The sequence below is a fragment of the Gallus gallus genome, chromosome 5 (genome assembly GCF_016699485.2).
Source record: "Gallus gallus isolate bGalGal1 chromosome 5, bGalGal1.mat.broiler.GRCg7b, whole genome shotgun sequence".
Lineage (NCBI taxonomy): Eukaryota > Metazoa > Chordata > Aves > Galliformes > Phasianidae > Gallus > Gallus gallus.
In genome coordinates this window covers 13,805,614-13,832,859 of record NC_052536.1, presented here as the reverse complement: position 1 = coordinate 13,832,859, position 27,246 = coordinate 13,805,614, and the positions used below count along the sequence as shown (strand labels likewise).

General features: G+C 42.5%; 1 protein-coding gene across 4 annotated transcripts in view; it reads right to left on the bottom strand.

Moving 5' to 3' along the window:
- Window positions 1-23,969, bottom strand: part of MOB2 (MOB kinase activator 2) — a 112,323-nt gene extending 88,354 nt beyond the window's left edge. For 2 of the 4 annotated variants that reach the window (XM_046942291.1, XM_004941450.5), the window contains exon 1: window positions 23,778-23,969. Coding sequence is in view for 3 of the 4 variants with exons in the window: in XM_004941450.5 (XP_004941507.1) it covers window positions 23,778-23,794 (17 nt within the window). In the remaining variant the exon portion in view is untranslated. Of the gene's footprint in view, window positions 1-10,124; window positions 10,192-12,213; window positions 12,282-23,777 lie in introns of those variants that run through there. The other 2 variants (XM_015286690.4, XM_040701652.2) reach the window with 2 other exon arrangements.
- Window positions 23,970-27,246: the final 3,277 nt, after the last annotated feature.

Below are 27,246 nucleotides of genomic sequence, written 5' to 3'. Positions count from 1 at the left end.
ACTGTTTAACATCTTCATTGACAATCTGGACACGGGGATTGAGCGCACTCTCAGTAAGTTTGCAGATGACACCAAGGTGGAAGAAAATTGATCTCGAGGATAAGAAGGCTGTACAGATTGATCTGGATAGAGTGGATCAAAGGACTAAGGCCAATTGCGTGAGACTCATCAGTGGTCACAGCAACTCAATGCAATACTATAGGCTTGGAGCAGAGTGACTGAAAAGCTGCACAGTGGAAAAGGATCCGGGGATGTTAGTCAATAGCCTGCTGAACTTGAACCAGCATTGTGCCCAAGAAGGCCAATGACATCCTGGCCTGTATCAGCAATGGTGTAGACAGCAATACCAGAGATCATTCTCCTGCACTCAGCACTGGTGAGGCTGCAATTTAAACACCACATTGAGTTTTGGACTCCTTGCTACAGAAAAGACACTGAGGTGCTAAAGAGTGCTCAAAGAAGGGCAACAATGCTCGTGAAAGGTATGGAGAACAAATCTCACGTGAAACTGCTGAGGGAACTGGAATTGTTTCGTGTGGAGAAGGAGGCGGTTCTCCTTACAACTACTTGAAGGGAGGTTTCAGCAAGGTGGGGTTCAGTCTCTTCTTCCAGGTAACTAGTGATAGATAGAGAGGGAATGGCCTCAAGTTGCACCAGAGGAGGTTCCAGATGGGTATTTGGAAAAATTTATTCTCTGAAAGAATAGTCAAACTCTGGAAATAGGCTGCACAGCAAAGTGGTACTGTCCCTGGAGATGTTCAAGAAAGATGTAGATAGGACACTGAGGGACACAGTTCAGTGGGATTGGTGTTGACAGGTTGAACTTCATAATCTTGGAGATCTTAATTATTCTATGATTCTAATGTAAGCCACAGCCCAGCTTTACACTTCTGTCAGCTGTGAGGAGCCATTTCCTACTGAACATCAGGAAACATTACACTACCAGCCAGCACTTGACAGTGTAACAACACTGCAGAATTAGGTGATGTAGTTTTTCCCACATTGTTCCTAAAGTTATTTAATTCACAAACATTACCTAATCCCTTCTCCAGATTCTAAAACAATACATGACACTAATCACAGACTTTGCCTATTAAATATCTACAAAACATCATTAATGTATCCTTCAATTAAGGACAGGGTGTTCTACTTCCTTAATGGCACCAGATTTTGCATGCAAAATAACTACAAAGCACCATTATTGCATCCTTCAATTTAGGCTACAGTGTTTTGCTTCCTTAATGGTGACTCAAACAATTACACAGGCTATTTGAAAGGAGCCATTCCTCTCTCAAGCTACCTGCAGATTTGATTAATGACACAAAGCTGTTACTGTACACAGTGGTATAGAGAGCAGTACACAAGATGTACTCAGATGGTCCTGCAAGAACCAGTGCATTTCTTCTGTGGTCAATCTTAAATCAGAAATGAATGCAACTTCCTTCAGAAAGATGCAGTGAGAAACTCTGAACTGGGATCCGAGTATTATCAGGAGTTAGCACTGATCATCACAGCTGTAAGTACAAACCAGTTTGGAAGCACAATTAGCTGTCTCTAATGCATCCAAGGAGCAGCAACGCTATTTGCTACACAGGAAGCATCATTTCACCATCCTTGAAAGCAGGAGGCTAATACACTTGTGAGAAGCAGAACAGGTGACTACTGGAAAAACTATTCTTTAGGTGATGCCTCTGCTTAGTTCAAATAGAGATACTAAGACTGAGAAGCAAGGTGCCCCAACAAGGAAAGATACTATCTTTAAGATGAAGTTGTGCTATGATTTGTCTGGCAGAGAAATTAGCTTCTCCTGAGCAAATGAGAAGTCAGAGCCAACATTCAGGAGAGCAAAACTGTTGCATGATTTCTGGAAACACAAAAAACAGCACTTATTGGTGATGCACCACTTTTTAAGTCAGCTCTACTTCCAATTAAATCACAAGTGGCACGGCTGAAGGCATCGTATTCTCTGCTTTGCTACAATGGCTGGGTTCCAGGCCATCTGCGTGGAATGCATGGCAGGACATTCCACCCTTCCACCAGTATGGTCAGCGGTGCCAGCCACTCCATGAAACCCGTGAAGGGACTGGGAGGGATCCACTTTTGTTTTCCTGATTTGTTTGTTTGCTTTACTCTGGCAGCAGGCAAAAGGCTCTTCCCTTGCCAAGTTCATTACCATTATATAAAATGTTCCCAATTACACTGGGTAGAGCACAGCACAGCATGGAGGAGGGAAAAAGCCTGCAAAGTTTACAATTAAGCTACAGGACTTTTTAAGCCTTCATTCTACAAAACAGGTGAAATAGTTGAATATAGAACATTTAAAGAGCTCAAATCCACTTAGATCAATGTTCAAAGTAAGTTTTTAAATAACTTCTTTGTTAAGTGAAAGAATCATCTCACTTCTACAAACAGTTTCTGGAACTCCATAGTTTCATGGTTACATCTGGGAGCATTCACTATCATAGTGAATTTATTCTCATGCTTTACAAATTATGATTTGTTATTGTTGTCTCTGAAAGATGACAATCTGAGTAAAATGATAATCTGATCAAGCAGCAATATTCTGATAATGGCAAAACTAATGTAGAAAAATGTTATCCTCCTCTATGCCGGTGGTACCACAGCCTGAAAATCCATCTGAAGTCAACACTGCTCTGAGGGAGTGAAAAGCACTACTTGAAAACATTTCCAAGCACATATAAGTTGCTCTTAAGATTAAGAACACAGTGCTATCACTTGCCAAACTCCAGACAAAGTTGACTGTCACAAGCACAGTATATGCAGAAGACAGGTTTTTATTTGCGACACATAGTTGTCCTACAACTACTGTGCCATTCAAACATTGCATGTTTTCCTCTGGTGAGAGGTTTTTCCTAAACGCCACTGAAATCTAACTTACAACCCCAACATATGCCTATTATTCCCACACTTCCCAGACCAGCCAGTGCTGCATCAGCAGGGTCCAATCTGCAAAAGCAGGAAACCTTCCTCTTTGGGGAAGAGAAATCCACTCACCCACCACTTCCTGAAGTGAAACAAAGGTGAAGAAATTAATGAAGCTGCTGCAGGCCCTCTGCCCAGCTCATACTTGCCACACAGCTTCTATCCACAAAAAACCCAACACTTGACATGAACATTTCACACTAGTCTCCCGTGAAACATTCCAACGTTTCTCAGCAGAAAAGGCATAATAGAAGTGGGATGTGGTCGTAATCAGTTCACCTAAAATAAGCCATCCCTTCTACGGCACACCCTCTCTACCCTGAGGGATTTAAAAAGCATGCGTGACCATGATCTGACAAGAGGTAATCCAATAAACTAGACAGCTCCCTCTCGCCTGCACAAGGACACAGCTGCTCTGACTCCTCATCTAGGCCTTGTACGGCCAAATGTCTGAAACAGCTCAGCCAGATCTTTACAGCAGTAGGAAGCATTAGGCACTCCTCTAATCGAGGTTGCAATTAGACCCACGTGCAGATAACCAAATCCTGAAGGCTTCTTCAAACACAAAGATTAGTAGGGCTCACGTTTTTCTCACCTATCCCTTTTCACCTCCTACTTCTGATACATTAGCTCTGCTAAAACATGGTTCACATCCCTGGCAAAACTGTCACCAGTTAATCTCTAAAAGCCACTGGTTCTCTCCCCCCAGCCCACATGGATTTGTCCACAGAACAAAAACAGCTGCTCCTGATAAACCTACACGGCTGCATTTCACAATACACCAGGGACCTCTGAAGCATTCAGGCTGAGTGCAGCATTCTCGGTCCTGTAACAAGTGTATTGATACACTTGTCTATTATACCCCATAAGCACAAATGGTCCTGAAAAATACAAATAAAATCATAAGCTTTAAGAGAGAACAGAGTCACTTGGTCCGAAGGGTAAATATGCTCTGAAAAGCAGCTAGGTAACTTCAGGATGAACAAAAGAGTCATCTTCAGTGAGTCACTCATAACAAATAATTGTTTCTAGCTGAGAACTTCATGTCATTTTATATAAGTAAAGTGTGGTTCTGATTTCTAAGTTATATGCTAGATTTTCACATCACAAAGCGTTTGGCCAGGAGCACATGGCAATAGATAGCAAGCAATGCACATCCTACTTGATAACTTCTCTTTGTTTTCTGACCAGCACCAATTTGCCATCTGTGGCACAGAGAGGGAGGACACTGCTCTTCTCCAGCCACATCTTCAATGATGAGAACGTCATGGGTAAAAGCTGCATTTGGCAATGGGCTATATGCTTTATTGAAATCAGTCCTTTACCAAATGGTTACACCTCAGTAGCCACAAAGGGAATCCATTCTTGTCCCTAAGATATATTGCATCCCAGTTGGAAAACATTATGTCTCTCTTGCTGTTTCTACTGCTGACATAACTTATAGGTTAGCTTTCTGTTGGCTATTATCACAGGGAGTAACAGAACAAAAACAAGTGTCTAAAATGCATTTACTTTACTGTTGTAGCAAAGCAACTTAGATGCAAAAGAGATCTAGTCTATTTTCAATGGAAATAAGCTGACGCATGGACTACTGTTCCAACAATTCCAATCTGATTAGAACAGCTAAATCTCAGCTAAAAAAAACTACATTTATCGAAAGTGTGGTATAGAATCTGTTAAATCTTATCGGTCTAATTAGCACTTCCTAATAAAAATCAAACATATATACAACTCATTGTCCCAAACTCTCATGAGATCTGCAGCAATTAACAGTATCTGAGAAGGAAAACTGAGAACTGACTTTGCTTCTGCAATTGCTCCACTACTCTTCTATTTATCAGAGCAGGGTACAGCAGAGTGACTGCCACCCCGATTGTACTGCGTGATCAGATGTGAAGGTACTTTCCTTCCTCTGAACGCATAGTAAGCATAGTCTATCAAAATGACATTTCTGCATTGAGTTGTTCAAATGTTTGTACAATCGCATCTCCCACTTGCTACAACTACTTCTCAGAGGAAATAACTGAAGATTGATAAACTTAGCCTGCTCTGTAGGAAAAAAGGCTCACTTCCCATCTAGTACATGAGTTTTTTTTTTTTTGAGAAGGACCATTGCATCTAATACCAAAGTTTCACAAAGAAGCCAGCAGACTTTCACTACTGCCACCAAAACTGATCCTGCTCCCTTCTGTACCACTCCTGGTCACTAGAACCTCCCTGCTTTGTGGCATGCTGGCCCCTCTGCCAGGCAGAGGTATTGTGAAGCCCTACAATGAACTAGATCAGGAGCTGGTCCCAGCTAAACCTAAATGCTGCAATCTTCCCATTTGTTCTAATCTGCATCACTGCCATGATTCTGTTCCTAATGAGATCCCTCAAGCGCTTCAGCTGCCAAATGAGAGAGGAGCAGTGGGAAGATTACTGTTATAGCATACCACTGTACTTTTTATTAAGATCTATTCCCCACCTGTAAACCTACATTCTTAAGTTCCATGGAAGAGACTTCAAGAGAGCCTTTACATATCTCTTCTCACTGGTGACAGGATAAGGGGAAACGGCCTTAAGTTGTGCCAGGGGAGGACAGGATAGGTTGGATATCAGGAAAAACTTCTTTACAGAAAGGGCTGTTAAGCACTGGAATAGGCTCCCCAGGGAGGTGGTTGAGTCACCATCCCTGAATGTGTCTAAAAATCCTTTGGATTGTGGTGCTCAGGGACACAATTTCGCAGAGGGTTGTTAGAGTTAGGGTAGTATGGTTAAGTTGCGGTTGGACTTCCTGATCTTTAATGTTTTTACCAACCTGAGCAATTATATGGTTCTATGATCCTTCAGTTACTGCTAAAATGCTTTTCTAGAGAAAATGCCAGCTGTCACACGCATAATGAAAAGCTTGATATGGAGCACTCACCGAGCAGAGCAAGGTAGCAAACTCGAGGCATCTACAGCAAGCCTACAGCACAAAGACCTTCCATAGCAGTCAGTACCTCTCTCCTCACTTCCTCCAACACCACAGTAGCAGCAATCAGGGGCAGCTACCACTGCTGCCACAGCTCACCATGGCTGATGTCTCCTCATCCAGCTGACACCAGTAGGTATTATAGACTGTACCAACACATCTGTTGGGTGGTGCATCATTAAAACCAGCAAAGTAAAGGTGTATTTGTTTTACCCCAAGAGGTGCATCTACTCCATCTCCTTCTCAGTACCCTAGGAACGTTTCAATGCTCTTACATTTCCAACTCCACACTGAGAGTGTGGAAGGTGGCTGGAATTAACAGTCACGAAGAGCAGCACAGATGCTACATGAGGAATAGCCGTGTATAAGATGGGTTTTTATTGCTGTTGATTTTGTGCCATGATTTTATAGTTCTCATAATTCAGTGTGCTAATGCTTTTGTTCAGTGTAAATCCAAATGATACAGATGGATGAGCTAAACCTAGCATTTAATTTTCCAAATAAGTACTTGAACATTCTGCATTTTGATACATATGCTAATATCTACTAATTAGAACCATAACAAAGACTTTAAAGGCGGGAATTAGGGAGAGGAACTCTCCAAAGCAGATTTATTCATTATGTGACAAACATTTGCACCATTTCTGCTAAGTAAGGGTGAAAAATATTCTCAATAGGATAAATAGGAAAAAAAAGATTAAGGAAACAGAAGACTATGCAACAACATAAATTTGCAGTTGAATTCAGTATATCCAACTTCAAGTATTGAAGAAAAAGTTATCTAAATTTCACACCATCTTCAAAAGAAGAGACCACAGCTTCTCAGTGATGCAGTACATATTCTAGGTGCAGTATTAAAAATGAGTGACAAACACCATGGAAGGGTCAAATGATGAAATCCATACCTCCTGCAGTATTATAGGAAAATTCCCTTTAGCACTAGGAAAAAAAGAACACTTAAAGGATCAGGAAAGCTTCCACACTCACATGCTTTTTACACAGACTAAAGCACTTTTTATCAGCATGGTAACAAAAAGTTAACAGGTTGTTTTACAGTAGTCTATAAAAGGAAATGAAAATGTATTTCTCTGAGTAGGAAGATCCTAATCAGTAGCTTGTATTAGCAATTTAATACTGAAGATCACTGAGATGAGGCTAGGGGTTAATTCCAGTCATCTTCCTAGTAGAACTCCTTTGATACAGTGTGAAAAATCCTTCTGTAATACTTAATGACTATCAATCACTCTGCTTTTGTATCAAATCCATAAGCAAAAATATATGAATGCATTTTTAGTCAACATATGTTGAAATACATAAATATTTCAGCATGTCAACAATAGGTTGCTACAATATCAGAATCACAAACAATGCCACCCATCAGCAACAGAGCACTCGGAACTGCTTGGCCATTTAAGAACGCCTGCTCTCACACTAGTTACATTGACAGCACAGCTAACCCTCCTCAGCTTTGCAGGCCAGCTTACCTTGGCAATAAACACAACTGAAATAACCAATAACAGGAAGAATGGAGAAATCCATATTTCTGTTCCAGGCTGCTGCTAGGTTTTGTATGTGCAGAAACCCATTAAAGCTTGCAGTGTTTCATAGTGACAGCTTGAATACACAAAGCACTATCAGCCCACTTTTTTTTTTTCTTAAAATATATCCTGAGAGAAGAGAAAGGGATAAAAGACAATTTAGGCAATGTAATATTTGCATTATGACTAAATACTTCTAAGTGCTACACATTCATAAATTAAATTTATCTTGCTGGCTGCAAAACTCTTATGCTACTTAAAGGTACACATTTCCTTAGCATTCACTGCCAGATCCAAGCACAAGACAACCTTCAAGCCACATTCTCAGGAGAGCAAGACTGAATGAAGTAACAGTTTGAAAACAGGATGCGCACAGATTTGTGTGCACATTGCCAACCTACATCTTCAAGGAAAAATTGGGAAAGGGGAAGAGAGATACATAAAGGTCTGAGCTTGTAATTGGCAAAACAAACAAACAGCAGTAAGTGGAAGGAATGACAAGAAGATGCTCTGAATGCTGCTGTCTAACCGGAAGGCAAAGCCAAGAAGCCCCGCAGGAAACACAAACAGACTGTCTTATTTCCTATTGCTTCTGTGTTTAAAAACATCCCCAGTATGCATAAATCAAGATGTCAGTGGCAGTGAAAACAGAAGCCCGGCTTAACTCCATAGCTACAAGGCTCTGTTAATCCCTCCCTAACATTCTCACTAGGGTCCGTAGCTTTCTTTTGTTCTTATAATATCAAGCTACAACAAAGAAGCTATGACAGTGACATGCACAAAGGAAATTTGTATTTGCCTGTCAGAAACTGGGCAAAAATTACCTCCATCACAGGTACAGTAGTAGGAGCTAAAGTAGCCAGAGGCTGCAGTGCATATGAACAGTCACTTCAGTGTGAGAACACAAATTACTGTAGCACCTTAAACACTGAGAACACTCACAGCTATAATGTAACACAGATCAACATGAAAAAAAAACAAATTCCTTTTAAGATCAGTCTTTAGAAAGGCTTATAGTTCATGCATATATCAGCTATGCTCTTTAATACGGCACTGTGTTGTGAGAAAAAACACTGTCCTCGGTAAGCTTACAGGAAACTGGAGCAACAGAAAAGGAGTTCTCCCTCGTGAAAACTGCATCTCCTTTGAGGTAGCCATGCCCCAAGTAGCCATGTTGACAAAATGTATCATACTGAAGTCTATCAGGAGGTTACAAACAAGTTGCTGCCACAATGCATCAGAGGAAGTAGGTGCTACTTTATAACCCGCCCTCCCCCTTCCTCTCATACTCGTGAGCTGCTTCCAAAATCTTTCACAAAATTTATCAGCAACTTCTTCACTGACTTCTGGTAAATTTAGACTTGCTAGAAGAAAAAGGAGGAAGGAGACACAGCGTTCATAAGATCTGTGCAGCTTTCCATATTAAGGATTGAGAAGAACTGCTTCAGCCTCATTTGCTCCCTTGGTATATGATGAGGCCATTCCTCAGAAGAACTTTATTGCAAGACAAAACACTTAATCTTCCCCCAGAGATTTTGGAGAATACAATACCTGAACAAGTCCTATTGTTCTGCTTTGCTATACGTTACTCTCTGTAGTACCCAGCACAATCATGTTTTCTTCATCTACTTAAATACCATTTCCGTCTCCTAAACAAGACTTCTCCATTAAGAGTACATAAAAGATGGGATTAGTTAACCTAGCACATCACTAACCATAGAGCTTTAAAATTACAATGTATAATTAGATCACATGCTTAGATTTTCCTTGCACATATGCAAAAAACCTAACAAATAAAACATGCACCTACTGAAACTGAAACCAAAACCAACATTCCATCAAGGATCCTCCTCTTTTGAAGGACAGAGTATCCACATTACTGTTTAAACAATTTTAGGTAGCAATTACATTTAAGGAAAGCACCTTCAATCCATGACCTTTTCATCCTGTGTTTCCAGATGCTAAACCAATTCTTACTGAAGAACTGCGAATAGCAAATTCTGCTTAAACATTAACATTGTAATGAAAAAAAACCCACAGAATTACTGTAGACTGAAATCAATCCTTCAAATTCTGACATAAGTTTATTATAAAGCTTCAGCTCTGAATGCCCAGGAGCAGAATGCAAGTTCTAAGTGTTTAAACTGTTAGAGAAGCAGTGGAGAAGACAAAGGTCAGTGCACCATCTGGCATTTCTGCAAACACATCCTCAATCTAAGTAGATATTTGTTGCTGAAAAAGCATTATAATAGAAAAGCAAGCAACTGCAGATTAGAAAAACCATGGCAGAACAGTAATGCAACTTGTATACATAACCAAGTGGCTCTGTTCCCAATCCTGCATTGTATTGCTGCCCATGTCACAGCCTCCATCTTAATTCGCTTCTCTCCGTGGCAGGAAGGAAAAAGCTGATGTATATTCACCTCTAAACAACTAACAATGATAGAAGAAAAGCATGCCACAGTGATTCAATATTAACACCCTGGAATATTTCTAATCCTGTAAGATTCTAAATTTATCTCCCAAAAACCAATTTTGCCTTTTTTCGTCATTATCACTGCATTTATCATTACTATGACCTACAATTATAACATATGCCTAATGACAGCCAGGGTCCCAAAGGTGACATTTCAACAATAGGGAACAATAAATGCAATAAAGAGAGTGACTTGAGCATGCTTACGAACCAGATGCTGTAATTCAGGGCCTCTAAATGAATGCAAGGATGAAGCATTTCAACAAGACAGCTGAATCCTGGAAAAAAAATAAGTTGGACACCATTCGTTTTATAGAATCATAGAATGGCCTGGGTTGACAAGGACCACAGTGATCATCCAGTTTGAACCCCCCTGCTATGTGCAGGGTCACCAACCACCAGACCAGGCTGCCCAGTCACATCCAGCCCGGCCTTGAATGCCTTCATGGATGGGGCACCCACAGCCTCCTTGGGCAACCTGTTCCAGTGCTTCACCACCCTCTGAGTGAAAAACTTCCTCCTAATCTCTAACCTAAACCTCCTCGCCTCAGTTTAAAATCATTTCCCCTTGTCCTATCACCATCCACCCTTGTAAGCAGCCATTCCCTCTCCTGTTGACACACTCCCTTCAAGTATTAGAAAGCCACAATAAGGTCTCCCCAGAACCTTCTCCTTTCCAGGCTAAACATCAGTTTCTTCACCTTTCTGCACAGATATCACAAAGGTGCAAACGCACAAAACACTGACCTCAAAAGTAGCAGCAAAAGCATTCCACTGGTATCTTTTACTATTTTTCAAGCTTAAAATTGAATCACTAACACATTTAGTACTTCTGTAAAAAGAAAAAGGCATTAGAAATAAGCACTACAAATGTTTTACAAGTTAGGTTTAATTTTAGTCCCTCTGTAAAGACTAGATTTTTATCAAGCGTTCCAACTTCCTGCACACTGTAACGAAAGATGACTGCAAGCAGAAGAAAAGATTAACCTTTACGGTGCTGTTATGTAAATACATCCTGAATATCTACTGCCACATCACAGCACCATGCATAATACAAAACCATAGCCTAGCAAGCCCAATGTTCAGCTTCTGACAATGTATAACACTGGAGTGCCTCAGAAGACTCCATAAATCTCTCAAAACACAGCTAATTGCCACCTCTATAACACAAGAGAAATCATCTCAGCTCTATGGCACACTGCTTTGATACGTGGACTAAAACCAATATTATCCCAGTTAGTACAACTCCTGATTCACTTGCTAACATGGTTAATCTTCACAGAATTCTACTATTTAACCTCAGTGAATCACACAATTTAAAACCTGCAGTGTAACCATATGTCGTACACACAAATTCTTCCTATTAGTATTCTCACCTTCTATTGTTATGCAAGACATCAAAATTGTTCTTTTATCGTCAAAGTACACTAGCTAGTCAATTACCTTATAGAATCACTTGTGCATTGACTCTCCCTTTATTTATGAGCTTGTTGTTGCTTTCCCATATGATGAAGCAGAACAAGTATTCATTTGAAGCTCTTCTCGGTTTGATTTTGTAAATAAGAGTATACTCATTCTTTCTTTGAAGGCCTGAGACTGTGCCTGCTGTGATAGTCATGCAGTCATTTTACTTCTAGACTCCAAAAACAGGGTGCAGAAAAGCAAATCCAAAGTGAGAATAAGTAGTAGTAATAGTTTCATGTTCGTGGCTGGCTGTCACTATAAAATAATATTTGTTTTAGCAACCTCCAGTTAACAAGTAGCTCGTGACTATGATAACCGTTGTCTTCCTTGGAGATTAGCCTTTTTGGACAGGTTTCTCACAATATTTTTGCTTTACGTCCTGTGCGCTCCACCCACTTTGCAGTTCTGCAAGGATCTTAGAGAAAGAAGCCACAGGGATCATTCCTGTAAGCAGCCACATTACTGCTTCCAGTGAGAACATGCGTTCATTTGGATTAGCAGTTCTCACTGCTTCTTGGTCCTGCTTTTTTCTTTTCATATTAAAAAGTGTGCATAATTGGGCATATACCAGCAAAAGAGTAAAGGGACAGTCTCAGCCATATCAAGGACCTAATCTTGACACCACCTTTCCATAACGACATGATATTGCACCTAATACCAAGGCTAAGATGCATGATTCCTCTTACTTTAGCTAACACAGTCCCCACCCTTTTCTTTTTCTTTATAAGTGTTTGTCCTGCAAAGCAACAAAACTGCTTCTGACAAGTTCTCCACAACACCAGGTAAAGTATTATTGGGAATACCGATAGGAACATACAAGAAGAAAGTTGACTCACCCAGATGGTGGAAAGAGCCTCTGGCTGTAGAACACTCATTCTCAGGCAGCAGCCTTCGTCCAGGAGTCGTGCTCCCTTCAGAGGCTGGCCCTTAAATGAGTGCAGGGCCCACCCTTTCTGTCAGGTGGGAAGCACAGAGGAATTGTTTGCACCTGTGCTTCCTGGGCCAGCCATCCCCTTCACCAGGTGCTCAATCATCACTTCAGGCCTTGACCTAACAGCTCCCATACAGTAATCAATACCAAGCAGGTGAAATGAACTCTCTCCTACCAACAGTGATTAGCAGAATTAAGAGGAATAGAAAAAAAGAAGGGCACCTTCACATTTCACTTTGCTAGCAAACATTTCTGGGTGGGTGTGGTTTGCACATGCAGTCTGGTTCCTTCATTACAACAGCCTTCAACTTCCTCCAAGTCTCACATACTTTTCCAGCTCATTGAACAGATAAAAGGTTTGACTTCTGGTGTATTTGATCAATGTAATAATAAAAAGTTACTAAACTCTAGTTTCAAAGAAGCGGCAGAGGACACAATCTAGCACAAAGTTGCACATTTTAACCCAGACACATTTTCTTTTCTATCACCATACCAAACCAAACCCTCCAGAAAACAGATTCTTTCCTAGTGAGGCACCGCATTGTCCACAAAGGCTGTGCTGATTTGGTAGCGAAGGTGCCCTCAAGTTTAAGTCCAGCACCATTTAAAAAGACATCTGTGTTCCTCTGTCTTTCTTTGCTTGAGACTGATCAGTGGTATCTTTAGGACAGGTTTGTGAGGTCCCTGAATTGCATGCACTGATTTTTGGCATGACTAGCACTACAACCTTTGCCTGTAAAGTGACAGACTGAAACCACATCCACACCTTAAAATGAAAGTGTGCTAAGTCCACAATTAGATAAATATATTACATACAAGCCACGGGACAAGAACTGTTGGCATAGGGATTAAAGTGGAAGCAGTGAAGTTCACAGCCACAGGCAATTAAGAGTCACAACAGACACCAATGCAGACAGTGATAGCACAGTAACACACTGCAAGCACCCTTTCACAAAATAGCCACCTGTGACACATCACAACACAGACATCTATCTAGATGAATGATAATTGCTCCTACAGGTCAGTGATCCAGCTATGAACTGGAATAGCCAGGATCCAAATTCTCTGTGCTACAGTTTAACTGGAGGTAACTGTTCTACAGAAGATCCTACTGTTCTCAGTATTTGCATAAAGCTATCCAGGTCTTTGTAAGACTGGAAAATAGTTATAATTTATCATAACCAACTGAGAAATGATGGTGTGCATGCTAGCAAGGCTGCATTATGTGGACAAGCACTTCCCTTCTTACTCTATTTGCTTCCTCTTTGCTCAAATTATATTTGCTCACTCTAAGAAAGAATGCTGCTCTCAATGCTGGCCATTACCCTGGTGATGTCCCATGCACTCCCAGGTTCGCCTTCCAAAATTTATTTCAAACTCTGCCTAGAAAAGCATTCATGAAAAAAGTTTAAGTTAAAAGAATGAATTTGAACCGTATGTTTTAAAACACATTAAAACCTTCACAAAAGTTGTCATTCAGAGGTTAAGCAACCTTCGTGTTATCTTAGCCTGCTATGCCCAAAGAAATATTTAACATCTTTCTATTTCACATTTTTGGCTTCGCTCAGAAATACACACTCTAAACAAGAACCACCAATGTGTTGAACTGAGGCTGACAATTATAAAGATACATCCTTCTCAATAGATTTTCTTCAACTGGAAAACAGAAGTACCCGTTTTTCAGAATAGGATGTATGAACATGCCAATTCAATAGATCTGCTATTCAATAGTTTTTTACTTAAAAAGACTACCTATGCTTCTGCTGAAAAACAAGCAAGCAATTTTGCCCTGAAAGGTAGAGGTTATACTGCCTGCATTTCATGAACTGTGGAAAAATACATCTCCATTAATTCCATGTGTTCCTAACCAGCTAGCTTAGTGAGCATTCACTCCACCTCCAAGCAAGATGAACACAATTTAAACAAGAACCTTGATTCCATTAATGATGAGGAAAAGCAGGTCTGTGAATATATAAATATTCTGCCCGCCTGGAAGGTTGTACTGCATACAGCAACAGCTGCCTACCTTTTAGTGGATGACTGGGCATTTCCTGCCTGAAACACAAGCCTGGCAAACACTTAAAGGCACTTTAAAAACAGTAACAAGACCAACCTTACATTGCAATGTAAAAACTGGAAGGTTATTCTTCTAAGTAGTTAACCAAGCACACCCTCTACATTCTTTAGGCCAAATACTTAGCTGCATTTGACAAGCATTAGCACAGAATGGCCCTTTTTCAAATAGGAGTTCTCACCGAGGCTTACACCACCAGCTCAAGCCTCAACAGGTTCTGGTAACTTGGACAAGTACAACCACATTCAACAGGGTGGGGCAAGAGAAAACCTCATTACAGACATGCTGGGGCTATTTGAACGCAAACCACCAAATTCAGTGTTTTGAATAGTACTTGTAAACCAAAGCAAAAAACTGTGCTATGCCAGATGGATACAGTAAATGCAGACCCTCTATCTTGCAAGATTAAGACTACAACTGAACAGAACTGAACAGTCGTTAGACTTTAGTATCATTTTCACTGTTTCTCCTGTTCACCTTTTAGCCGTCAGATTCATTTCAAACTTCAAAAATCAGCCTGATGCTACTTTAAAAAACAACAACACACCACCTTGCTACAACAAAAAGGAGACGCAGAAGAGACCAGTAAGTATGCCAGGACTGCACAGTAGCACATGCACTCCAAACAGAAATTATAAACAAGAAAGTATGGCTTGTAAGACAAAGGAAAACAAAATATTGGAGGGAATAAGGTTTATCTGAGGATCTGGATACCCTAAACCAGAACCTGCAAATTCTCCAATTTCTCCTCTCTTTTTCTCCTCTGCTAAAAGAAATTGAGATAACCTCACTAATGGCAAGATCAGTGTCCATCAGTGGCTTTTCAAATGTAGGCTAGTCAACTCTTTTGAGTTTTGCTCAAGAGAGTCTACTAAAATAAACAAGAGATACAGGTCTACCCTAAGGCTTTTTCTTCCATCTACAAGTACATCTGTTGCCCTAACAAGTTATTAACCCTCTATCCTCTTATAACCACTGGAAAGCGGTCACACCAGCACTCCATAACACGTGGCAATCTTGACGGTTACAGACTGGAGTTCCAGAAGCACCTACCTAACCTCAGAAGACTGAAAAAAAGCCACTTACAATTTATCAGACCTGACACAAACTTGAAACCACAGAGTTAACCCCGTAACCTGAGCCAGAGTAGTCTCAAAGCAGACACAAAACACCTTGTCGTAAAAGCAACAGCTCTATCCAGTTCTGCATAACCTGTTAAGAAACACTCAGTGTAACCAAGTCTCTCCTGAACAGCTCCCTGCTGTTTTAAGTAGCACCATACAAAAGAGACATGGTCTATAAGTTATGAAATCTTACAATAAATGAGCATCAAGGTAGTGAAATTAAGCAGTTAAAAAAACCACAATCTCAAAGATGCCTCTACATGACCTGTTTCACACAAGTTCTGTAGTTTATGTTCAAACACCAGGAAATCTCACAGTGCCAACTGCTCATACATTTCAGCATAGGGAAGGAATAGCCATGATACACTCAATGAACACCAATGATAAAAGCATTTGATACACACCTTTCTGACCTGTACAGTGGAAGAAAAATGCATGCAGATGCATTCAGAAGAGCTTGGGTTACCATGCCTGGATCATTTTGACTTTGCTCTAACCACCAAAGTTGGCTGCTAGAGAACAGCTTTTCTGGAAGCTTTCATTTTAGCTTAATGCATTTACTCTGGATGTTCAGAGCAAAAAATAAATTTTATACATGACAGTCATTCCTGTCTTGATTTCAGTTAAGCTACTGACATTCTTCAAGGCCTTGACAAAACACATCTTGATTCTCTTTTTTAATGCACGCATTCAGTGCTCACGTAGTCCCTCTTTCCAGTTGCAAACAGAGCTTTGTGGGTTGGGTGAAGAACTCGCACCCTGACCAGCTCCCCTCAGCTCAAAGAGCAGCTTCAGTGAAAGTTACTATTTGGAGGGGGGGGGAAAAATGGTACAATAATAGTAGTGCTGATCAGCCATTTGCAGTTATGCTCATCACTGCAACTCAGAAATGGAATTATTCTAATTTACTGCACGTAGCCTCAGGAGCTGGGAGCTTCCTGGAGTGCAACTTTTTCATGGCTGAAGCAGTCCATCATGAAACTCCCTGGGCAGTGTCACTGATGTAGCAGTATTCAGTAATACCATAAGCATCATGACTACAAAAGTGAATAAAATAATTCACTCTCAAGTTTGCTGCACTGAAGGACGCAGGCCAAGTTTCTGCTGTTGTCACAGAATAAGATCAGTGGAAAAACTACTAAGGAGGGCATTTAGAAACTGCACTCATTAAGAAAATTTCACAACCTTATCACCATTCCTAGAACATCAAGTTAAAACTGATGCATAAGATTACTTCAATAGCATTCCACTAGCAGAGACCCACATTAAAGTTCTTTAACAGGTCAGCAATGATTGCAGAATACACAGATCTGACAATACCGAGTTCAAACTTGTATACACAGCTATCTAAAAACTGCAATCTCTTGTTAATTTTACTCTTTCAAGTATGTGTGCTCTGGGCCCACATCCAGTAGATGTAACAGATGGAAACTGCCAGTGAAATATGGCAATGCTATAATAAGGCCATAATACAGAATGAGGCTTCCTACCTCAAATCAGATTGGATTCAGCCAGACACCCCAAATTCCACTACCTTCACATCCACATCATGGGAGAGCCAGCACTTTTCTCACATAAATGAAAACTGACTTGGAGTAAGTTATAGGTTCTGAATGATGCTTAAGTAACCAGTTTGCTGTATTTATAATTTAGCCATAAGCTACACGTAACAAACTCAGACAAGAACTCTGAGAGAGCTTTGAGTCCAACGTCTGCTCCAAGATACCAGCCTAGGCAGAGCAGCCCATACTTTCACAGATTCTGCAGTTTCTCCACACAGTTCAAGTAGAATACATCAACAGAAAATCACTAATTACTTACAGAATGATTACCACTAGTAATCACGCTATTTCACAATTACATTCATTTGATTTAAATCCTTGCTGCCACGGAAAAGTAACCCTCTTCTCCCTAAGCTTTATGTTCCCACCAGCTCCCTAGAGCTATTTACATCACTCATACAGCTACACAAACATGCTACAGGAACTCATCTAGCTGAAAACTAATCTTGAGAGGAAAAATAGGAAGGGAAAAAACAGATTCGTTTTCAGCCAGATGAGCATCTTTAGCCTACCAGCATTCACAAATAACAATGCCAGCATTACAGCAGAGAACACACACAGGTATATGTTAGGAAGAAGTACTGTTTCCCTTTTTGAACATTACACAATTTCCTTAGTAAAATAGTTGATTTTAATTTAGGATCCTTCAGACTGATACATTCTCTTTCCTCTTAAATAAAATCATTGCTGGAAAAACAACGTTCTTATAAAACCAAACTAAGATTCACGCACATTGTACTGACCAAAGGCAAGTAACTGCCTAACTGATACCAGTTCTGTTGTCTGCTGAAGTAACACAGGTTTCAAAATGTAGGGTTTCTTTGGTATTTCTGACAACAACAAATGCAAGAAATTGATAACTACTCATGCCAGGACGCTTCCAAGAAAAGGCCTTTGCGGTTATCTTTTGGTATTTGTTTTGCAATATGGCAGAAGAGTAACAGCAGCACACTCAGTACTGCACTCAAACCCCTTCAGAACCACAGAGGTCAACTGAACAGTTTTAACTGCTCTGGTCCACCACTGATGCCTCTTGTCCAGTACTGACGCCTCTTCTACAACTACAGGAGTTTCCAGGGCCATCAAACAAATAGCATCTTTCCACCATTACATGTATACTACGTGAATGTTACAAGTTAATATTTGAGATATTCTTTTACCTGTGGATGATGTTATATGAGTTGTTTTGAAAGGTAACCTCTGGTTTAGCAGAGATACGGTGAAAGTAGAGGAAATAATATCGAGGTCTCACTGGTAAACAGTGAACTGAGTGCAAATGGCTCACACACAGACCTAGATTACCTGGGAAGAACAATCTGGGAACTCACAGGTAATGATGTTTCACCTATAAACAGGAACAAATAAGGAACGTGCGAACATTTCCTGCACAGTGGGACTGGATGTGTCTGTTTTACTGGTTCCAAGTTATTTTCAGCTCCTTCAAAGCAGGGAAAACAACCCACGAAGCCAAGAATTTGCAGGGAATGCAAAGCAGGGGAAACACCTGTCATGAGGTCAGTTAAAAAGCAGAATGGATATACATGTTGCAGCTGTGATAGGTGGGAGGCTGCAAAAGGACTTCTGGGGGGAGGTCTGCCTTATAAAGGCAGGAGACCTTCACTGGAGAGGACTGAAGGAGGAAGCATTCTTTGTGATTACAGCAGCTGAAGAACTTCCAGCATTTTTCCTTTTTATATAAAGACTTGCTATAATAAGATAGTTTCAAGCATTACTCAGAATGAAAATTATCAGCTACCTTGACATAAAAAGGTTTGTTAGATATAGGCAGCGGTACTCTTCTTGGTTCAACTGCATTACATAGCAGACAAACTGACAGCTAAGTAAACAACGTAATTTCTCTCTGCTCCCACTACAAGATGCATTCCTTACAATTAATACATCCCATTCAAAAGCAACAAAGATTTAGCCTAACAGCTGTAAATTAGCATATTGGATTTTTTTACTGACTCAGAACTGGAACATTGTGTTTTTCACCTCTAGTCCTCAGCTGTTATAGCTCAATACCAGGACTTCTATGTACAACAACATCGCTCATATTTCACCAGAGTATATCTTGAACTGGGCAGCATTTTGAAGACACTGCCATAAATGCAGTATGGAAGACAGCAAAACAAAAACCAGCAGTAGGCACTGCTTTTCTGCTATCCTTCAAAATCATTGTCGGGACACAGAAGATCTGGTAGTCCTGTTTTAGTGCCTTGACACAGCTAAGGCCTTCTACATTGGACAAACCTACCAGTATGTAGACCAGAAGGCGGCCTCATGCATTGCTTGTTACTATCATTAGCATAATAAATACTCTAACGGATTGAATTTGAATACAAGTTACTTTCCAACTATGTGGCCTAGTCAAATGAAGACTACAAAACAGCATATTATACACCGTGTTTCCAATGGATTAACTGACATGACAAATTTGCAAGTACGAAGGCTGATATACTGGATTAGACAGTTTTCAGTTTAGAGCTGTATCCACTTGCTCAATGGCAGCAGGCCATGGAGCACCTGAGCAGACTGAAGATGGCTGTGCCCTCTTCAGGCACAAATTTTTTGCTTCTTTCTTCTTCTGCCTGTACTTTTCTCATCTTCCTAGGCCATTGATTTCTTACTGCCCTCAAAGCTGAAGATACGGGAGCAGCTTGGCCAGGATATGAGAAAAAGATTGCTTTCAATCATTTTCAAGCTCTTCTTTCACATCACCAGGGCAACATAAGAAAGAACAGATAATCGAGCAGTGAATGGTATAACGACACAGGTAGCCATGACACTACGAGTAGCAAGGGCTACAACTTAAACTAAAGACAGGACAAATCCCTATTGTACACAGCCCCTTCCCTTCCATGCCTTTGTCAAGTCACTGTTAAACTGATCCTGGAATAACACCATCCTCTTGATGCAGAGGGAATGGTAATAAACATTCAGCATTAAAGAATCCTCCCTGAAGAGTTCACAGGCAGCATTTCACTTTTTGAAGATGCCTAAGTTTTGTTGTGCTCAGTCATTTGAGCAAGAATTGAGAAGGAAAGCCATTTGCTGCTTTTGAAATAGAAGCAAATAGTTACAGATGACTCTTCCCTCCTGTCTTTCCTTCACGAGTATTCCTTGTTTGTAGGGCTAGACTGTATGCAGAAGGCTTTTCCAGTTGCCTAAACAAAGCTCTCCAGCTCATCCCTGCAGAAGAAACTCTTTACCAGCTCAAGATGCATCTACAGATGTAGTTTGACATCACAACTATGTTGAACTGTTATAGTTCTCACGGTTCCAGTTATAGTACAGATGTAGCTCAAAATAATGTCTCTGGTTTAACAGGTAATTGGTGGTTTAAAGAAAAAAAGGGGGGAGAGGAACATAGAAGAAAAAATACTTTAAGTAACAGCTCATAAAAAGAGATTACAGTAGACAAACCTCCTTTGATTAGAATAATTTGTCACAGAATCAGACATTGCAATTAGATATGCCATGTCAGCATCACTAGTACCACTAACACATCCTATTCCTTTGCAATAGCAATTATAAAACTATATTAAAAGAGTAAGTTTTATAACTGAATAAACAACACCTGTCCTTGTTGCTACTTTGAACTTCATGACTGATCAAGGCTATTTGTAACACAAAAGTTTGTGATCTCTTTCAAAATGCAATGTAGAGCTCTGTCAGACATCAGTGAGCAAAACATTGATGCAATACTGATCCCTACTGTAAATTGCATTGAAAAATATTTTCTGTATGCAACAAAATAAAAAAATCTTTCTTAAAAAATATATTTTAAGAGCCCTGAAAAGACCAAAGCCTTTCACCAATATCATTAAGGCCATACTCAGTGGAAAGGTAAAAGATACTGACCAGAGAAAAGACTTGAGGTTTATTTCGATGCTAAATTGAGATCTTGCTGTAATGTGCCAACAGCCCATTTTGTTCAGCTTTCTTCCCTACAACTTAACTGGGTTTTTAAGCACTTGACCAAACAGAAAACATCACCCTGACAAGTTTTGCTGTGTGACCACGTAATCCTGTAACTGCTTGTTAATCCGTAATAAATTCACTATTGTTTATAAGCTTCAGCTTCCGTTTTTGTATATTAAGCACTCTGAGGCGATCAAAGACACTTGGGCTGCTGCCCTTTGTGGTATGATTAGAACTTACCCTTCCCCCATGCTTCAGAACAAGGCGGCAGGGAGGACCAGTAAGGAATAAAGCAGATCTCATTCTAAATCTTCTATAGGATAAACGTGACACAAGCTTGAAGGGTAGAGATCCAGAACAGAAGCAACTCCTTACTGCTGCCTAATTTAACACCCTTGCACTTGAAGATTAGTAACTCGGTAATATGAAGTTAAAATACAGACAGCATTTCTTATACTGAACATTAAGAAAGCACAACTGATAACACAATGGGTTCGTGTGAACAAGTGCACATAAAACTGCAAGTGCGAGCCAGCACATTACTCCAACAGTACGGAATAAGAAAGACCAAGGTACTTTTATTAGTGACAACACTCATTTAGCAAAGAGTGATTGTCACCAAGAGGGACAACACCGAGATGCAGACCAATACGACTGCTCTCCTGAAGCACAACAAGCAGTGGACAGAAGATCTGAGAGGTTAATGGGAACAGTCTGGTTTCCTACTATTTCTACAGCCCTTCTCAACTGGAATTGCTTAAGTTTTCACTGGAGAAAGGCTGAGTGAGCAACATTACCCAGACTTCTGTCGACACAGAAAAATGTCCTCACTTTCCTTCTCAATAAACAGCAAGAAGGATGTTTTCATTTACACTTTGTTGCTAACAGCAGGAATAACGTAGGCAGCTTAAGAAAAAGTCCATCAGGCTCCTTTTCCCTTCAAAATAGCAACGCGCTCTCCCTTCCTGCAGCACCACATCTCACATCCCTTAAAGACAGCCACAAACAGAACTCTCAGAGATTTAAGAAGAGCACTGGTGGGACAATAGTGGGTTTGGTCAGGCAAGAACCATATCAGGAAATAGCTGAGAAGGAGTACACAGTGTACAAGTGAGTCAGAATCCATTCTCACTACAATGGGAAAACAGGCAAGCCTTTTACCAACATGATGGAGCCACACACTTGGAGAAGAAAAAAAGTACAGCGGGAATACCCATCTTTTCATAGCAGCTTCAAATAGCCTAAAATATATTTCCATGAGGCAATTGATATTTTAACATTTTGACAGCTTGGCTCAACTCTGTTTTGATTCCGTTCTGCTTTACAATGTAACTTGCACAAAATAAGTACCAGTGCATAACCAAGCCATTTTGTTACATCCAAACACCTTGCCAAGTATTGGGTTCGACTTCTTTCTAATTGTAGCACAGCTCTGACACTTCAGCTTCTACTAGAAAATGAAAACAGGCCACCTGTGCTGTGTGGTTGTGACGGAAATAATATCAAAACCAGCTTGTCATTCACACCAATATTTTTACTGACAGCCAACACAGTGTAGGTCAGAGGGCTGCAAGACAAGCCTAGTGGTATATGGCATAGAGACATCTCCAGCAGTGCACTTCTGCTGCTCAGCCTGCTGGAGGACAACGCTGCTGCACAGATACCAAGTTCACCTCCATCAGACCGAGGGGCCAAGCTCACAGTCAAGCAGAGCTGGTACCGACAGCTGCTTCCAGAGTTCTCACATCTGCTTGGAAGGTAATTAACAAGCACCACGCTTTCAAGAGCTCTTTCAAAGATCTCTGCTGCAGAACAGAGGCAACACAGGCACACACACACACAGCCTTCCTAACAGGTCAGATCTGACAACTGTGACAACAGAGGTTTTCACATTGTATTTCCAGGCACATCACATAACCAAGGTGACAAAGATGGCTTTCAGGCACAGGATTAAATCACCGCAAACAACAACAATAATAATAATAAATAGGACCTACAGGCAGCAGAAATCACTGGCAGCCTAGTTTAGCTGAAGCATAAACCTACAGCCCATGTGATTTGGAAGCAGAATTACTCACAGCTCACCTCAGCACAGGGCACGAGCACAGCTCATGCCAGCGCTAACCGAACGTGCTCCTTCAGCTCCCGCACTGAGCTCCTCAAGCCTCAAACCAGCAGCGAAGCGCTGCCTCCCGTCTCCGCGCAATTAGCGCTATTAATCTCAGGCTACCGAAGCCCCCCGGCGCGGCTCTCGTCCGGCTTAATCCCTGCCGAGCTCCCCCCCTTCCTCCCCACAGAAAGCCGCTCGCGTTTAGGCGACCCTTGGGGCCGAAAGCGATGCGCCGCCGCGGCGGTCCCGGCCCCGCGCTCAGCCGGCAGGAAGCACGGCGCCCCGCGACACCCGCCCTTCCCACAGCCAAAAAAGGAACGAAAAGTTACTTCTCCCGGCCGAGACTGAGTCCTCCGCACCTCTTCCTCCCCTCCGGCCCGGAGGGCTACACCCGGCGGCGCTGCTCCGCGCGGTCCGGCCGCACCGAGCTGTTCCTCCGTGGCCACGGCGGGACGCGACGCCGCCCGTCACCTCGGCGGCGATCGGCCGCTCCGTCATTCGCCCCTCGCGGCACCCGCCCGCCAGGTGCCGACCGCGGCGCGCGCCCAACGGCTCGCCCTCGCGGCCCGGCGGCTCGCGGCCGGCCCCGCTCGCACCTGCGGCCCGCGCCGCAGCGGGGGAGGGCGGCCGGCCGCTCCCCGAGGGGACGGGGAGGCGAGAGGGGGCCCTACTCACCCCATGAGCCAGTCCATGGCTGGGTCCCGCCGCCCCGGGTGGCTCCCGCGGCCGCCGCGTCCTTCTCACCGCCCGCTCATGAGGCCCCGACGTGCCCCGCCCCAGCGGCTGGCTGCCGGCCCGGCGGGCGCTGCCCGGCTGCGGCTCCGCTCGCGAGGCGGCCGGGTTCCTCGCTCTGACACTCGCGCACTCGGGCGGCCGGAAGTAAACACACGGCGCTCGCCCCGCCCCGCCGGTGGCCAACCCGGAAGTGGCCCCCTCCCCCCCCGTCCCGTTCCTGGCCGCCGCCCGGGGCACGCTGGGAAATGTAGTGCGGCGCCTTTCTTTGGGCTGTCAGTGGCGCTGATCGAGAGGAGGAATCCCTTCCATTCCAAACGTCTCAGTGTGTTGTTCCCAGAGCCACAGTCGTTTATCGGCGTATACTAAAGCAGAAGTATGACCTCCTTCTCGATTGCCCCGGTCTTTGGTGGAGCTATTCACAGATGTGGGGGTGATGACGCACGTAGGACACGAGGTAATTAAAACCTGCTCCTACGATGGCCGACAGCTGCATCCTTGGGCTCCTTGCAAGATCCTCCTTGCTCGGGACCAGCGGCGTCCTGAGGGGAGCTATGGAGCGTCCTGAGGGGAGCTATACCGGCTTCTGGAGGCTGGTTGAGGGTCCACCATTAGTGGGCTCCCCTCTGAAACCTGCACGACGCATACATGCTCTATTTTGCCTTCTGCAACTTCCACACTTTCAGTCACCCTTGCATTTACGAAACCAGAGGATAGGGGAGAAGTCTCACGCCGGCAAAACCCCACACACTTTGCAGGGCGGCTGGGACAAAGATCTCGCACACAGTTTGAAGTATCAGATCAAACCATCTGCAGAAAATAATTCTCCTTTATGCGGCCGCTCGATCCAGTCATTATCTGCAAACATTAGGGAGCAGATGTCCCTCATTTGAATTATGTTTTCTTGTTGGCCTTTGTTGGGAATATTTTTGGCAGGGCGTTTAAGGATGAGCTCTGCCCGATTTTACTGAGGGGTGCATTGTACCCTGAGCGGGGCGTTCGGTCATATGACACGTGTTTTAAAGCAGAGATGACTCCTAATACAATGAGGTTGTCACGTCAGATTAGATGTTTTCCTCCTGATCGTATCAAGGAAGGCATACAGCAACTGGCACGGGGGGAATTAATGCTGCAATAGCAATTCAAGAAGCTGACGTCTATTTTATTAATCTTTCCTATCATACTTTGCAATGCCACGGGGCATCCGTGTCTATCTCACTTATGATTATTATTTTATAGTTTTTATCAGTTGTCAAATTGATATTACAAACACTACAGCTACTGTCTTTATATTTTTTTCCCCCTTTTCCCTCCAGCCACTGAAAAGCCCAGGAATCCCTCTGGCAGACCCACTATTTCATATTCTTCCCTGCTGGGACTTCTCTCCATCAGCACCTCTGTGTAGAGACGTCTCCATCCATCTCTGAAAAGCGGAGATGCGTCAACTTAGGAGCAGTGGTTTTTCCAGTAGTTGTCCTGTAATTCCCCTTCTGCTCCTAAACCCTCTGAAAAATGCTTTGCAGCCATTATTTCTTTGACAATATCCAGGCCAGCAGGCTGTAGGACTCACCTGTGCTAGACGTTATATTATACATCATAGCGAAAGGGTGGTCCTTTTGAGGGCAACAGGCTTGCAAGTGCTAGCATGACATGAATACAAGATGTTTTACAAGAGCTGATGCTTGACATGTAGATGTGGTAGGAAGGGAAATTACAGGACAGTAAGGATGTCTTAGAAGCTCCAGTCTACCCAAGGGCTCTTCTAGATCCTGCCAGCCCTGAAGAGCGACGCTGCAGTCCCCAAGGTGGCTCAGTATGGCTAAGAGCTGCCTTGGAATAGCTGTCCTGAAGGTTTATTTTCTTATTTTTTTCCCTCCTGCAGTTTTTGTGACCAGATTCGTACAAAATGCAATATTTGATAGCAGCTCACACACAATCTTCCACGTATAGCTGACTTGCGTGTTGGCTTTTCAGTTGGCTTCTTTGCCCGGCAAGTAATAAAGCGGTGCTGCAAAGGACAAGTGGCTATGAGGAAGTAATCAAAGCACCAGGCTCTCTGCAACTGTGTCAGCTTTACTGCCCGACTTTATAGCCCTTGCCTTCTGCAGCAGCAAGAGCACAAGGCGCAGGTGTGCAAACATCAGCTCAGGCAGCAGAGCATAAGGAGTGGAAATGAACTTTGGTCACTTGCTGGCACACTGCATCAGAAACACCTGTCCCGCCTCCGCAACCCAATGTTTGGTATAAGCCAGGAGGTCTCAGAGCTGATGCTCTGACAACCGACGCAGAGGGGTGAAACGTGTGAGCAAGCTGAAAGGCTGCTGCCCAGATCCAGAACTTCAGCTACAGGGGGAAATATACACCCAGTGAAAGACGGGACAGAGAGATTTAGGATGGATTTAGGTTCCAGATGATGCGTTTGTGGAAGCTCTGAATGTGGCACTGCCTCTTTAAGTCAAAAACATCCACATACCCCTTCCCTGGGACAAAACGTCTTTGTCCCTGTGCATGAAACATGTTATGGTTCAAATTCCTGCAGAGCCACTAGAAAAAGCAAAGAGCATGAGTCTGACAGCGTGGGCCTGCCTGCAATGTGATCATTAATCATGCTGGATATTAATAACAACGTCTCTTCTGGGTTGGAACATTCGATTTTTTTCTTTTTTTTTTCATAAATAAACACTATGAGTGGTTCTAAATATCGATTGCTGCCAGTAATAGTAACGTGTTTTAGATATAGTCTTGCAACAAGACAATCTGCTGAAGACCAAACCAGACTGATATATATATATGTATGCATTTATATAGAGCCCAACTAGCTGGGAAGTATGGCTTGTATTTACATGTCTATAGAGTGCTGAAACTTCAGGAAGGGGTACTGAAAATCTGTGCCTGGGTGTCTGCATTTCCAGAGATGCTGAACAAAGAAAATCTCTGGGTAAGCTTTTTCTCCATCTCCTGGCCACGGGAAGACAGAAAGATTGGACATTTCCTCTTTTACAGCACAACTTATGAGTGCACGTTAAAGCACGAGGCCAGTGGTGATTGTTTTCTATGTTGTTTCCCCACTAATTAAGTATTATTGAGCAATACCTTCCTCGTGCCTCCGTTACCTCATCTGGGAAAAGGAACGCTTCCCTCTACATCAAATGTCTTGTGGGAGCTGACATGTAAATGCCCTGAAACATTCATGGCTTGGGAGTGCTCAGAATTAGGTAGGTCTCTCTATTCTTCCAACTGAGGAATAATGGCTCTTCCTGGAAGAACAAAAGGTATCAGGGTTGACGTATCAGTTTTGCTACAGCTCGCTGTACTTGATGCTGCTTTTTCTTACTGCTGAGCTCTTCACTGAGCATATCCCAGCCCACCGCCTGTCACAGGGCAGAGAAAAGCACAGAAGGTGGGAAACAGG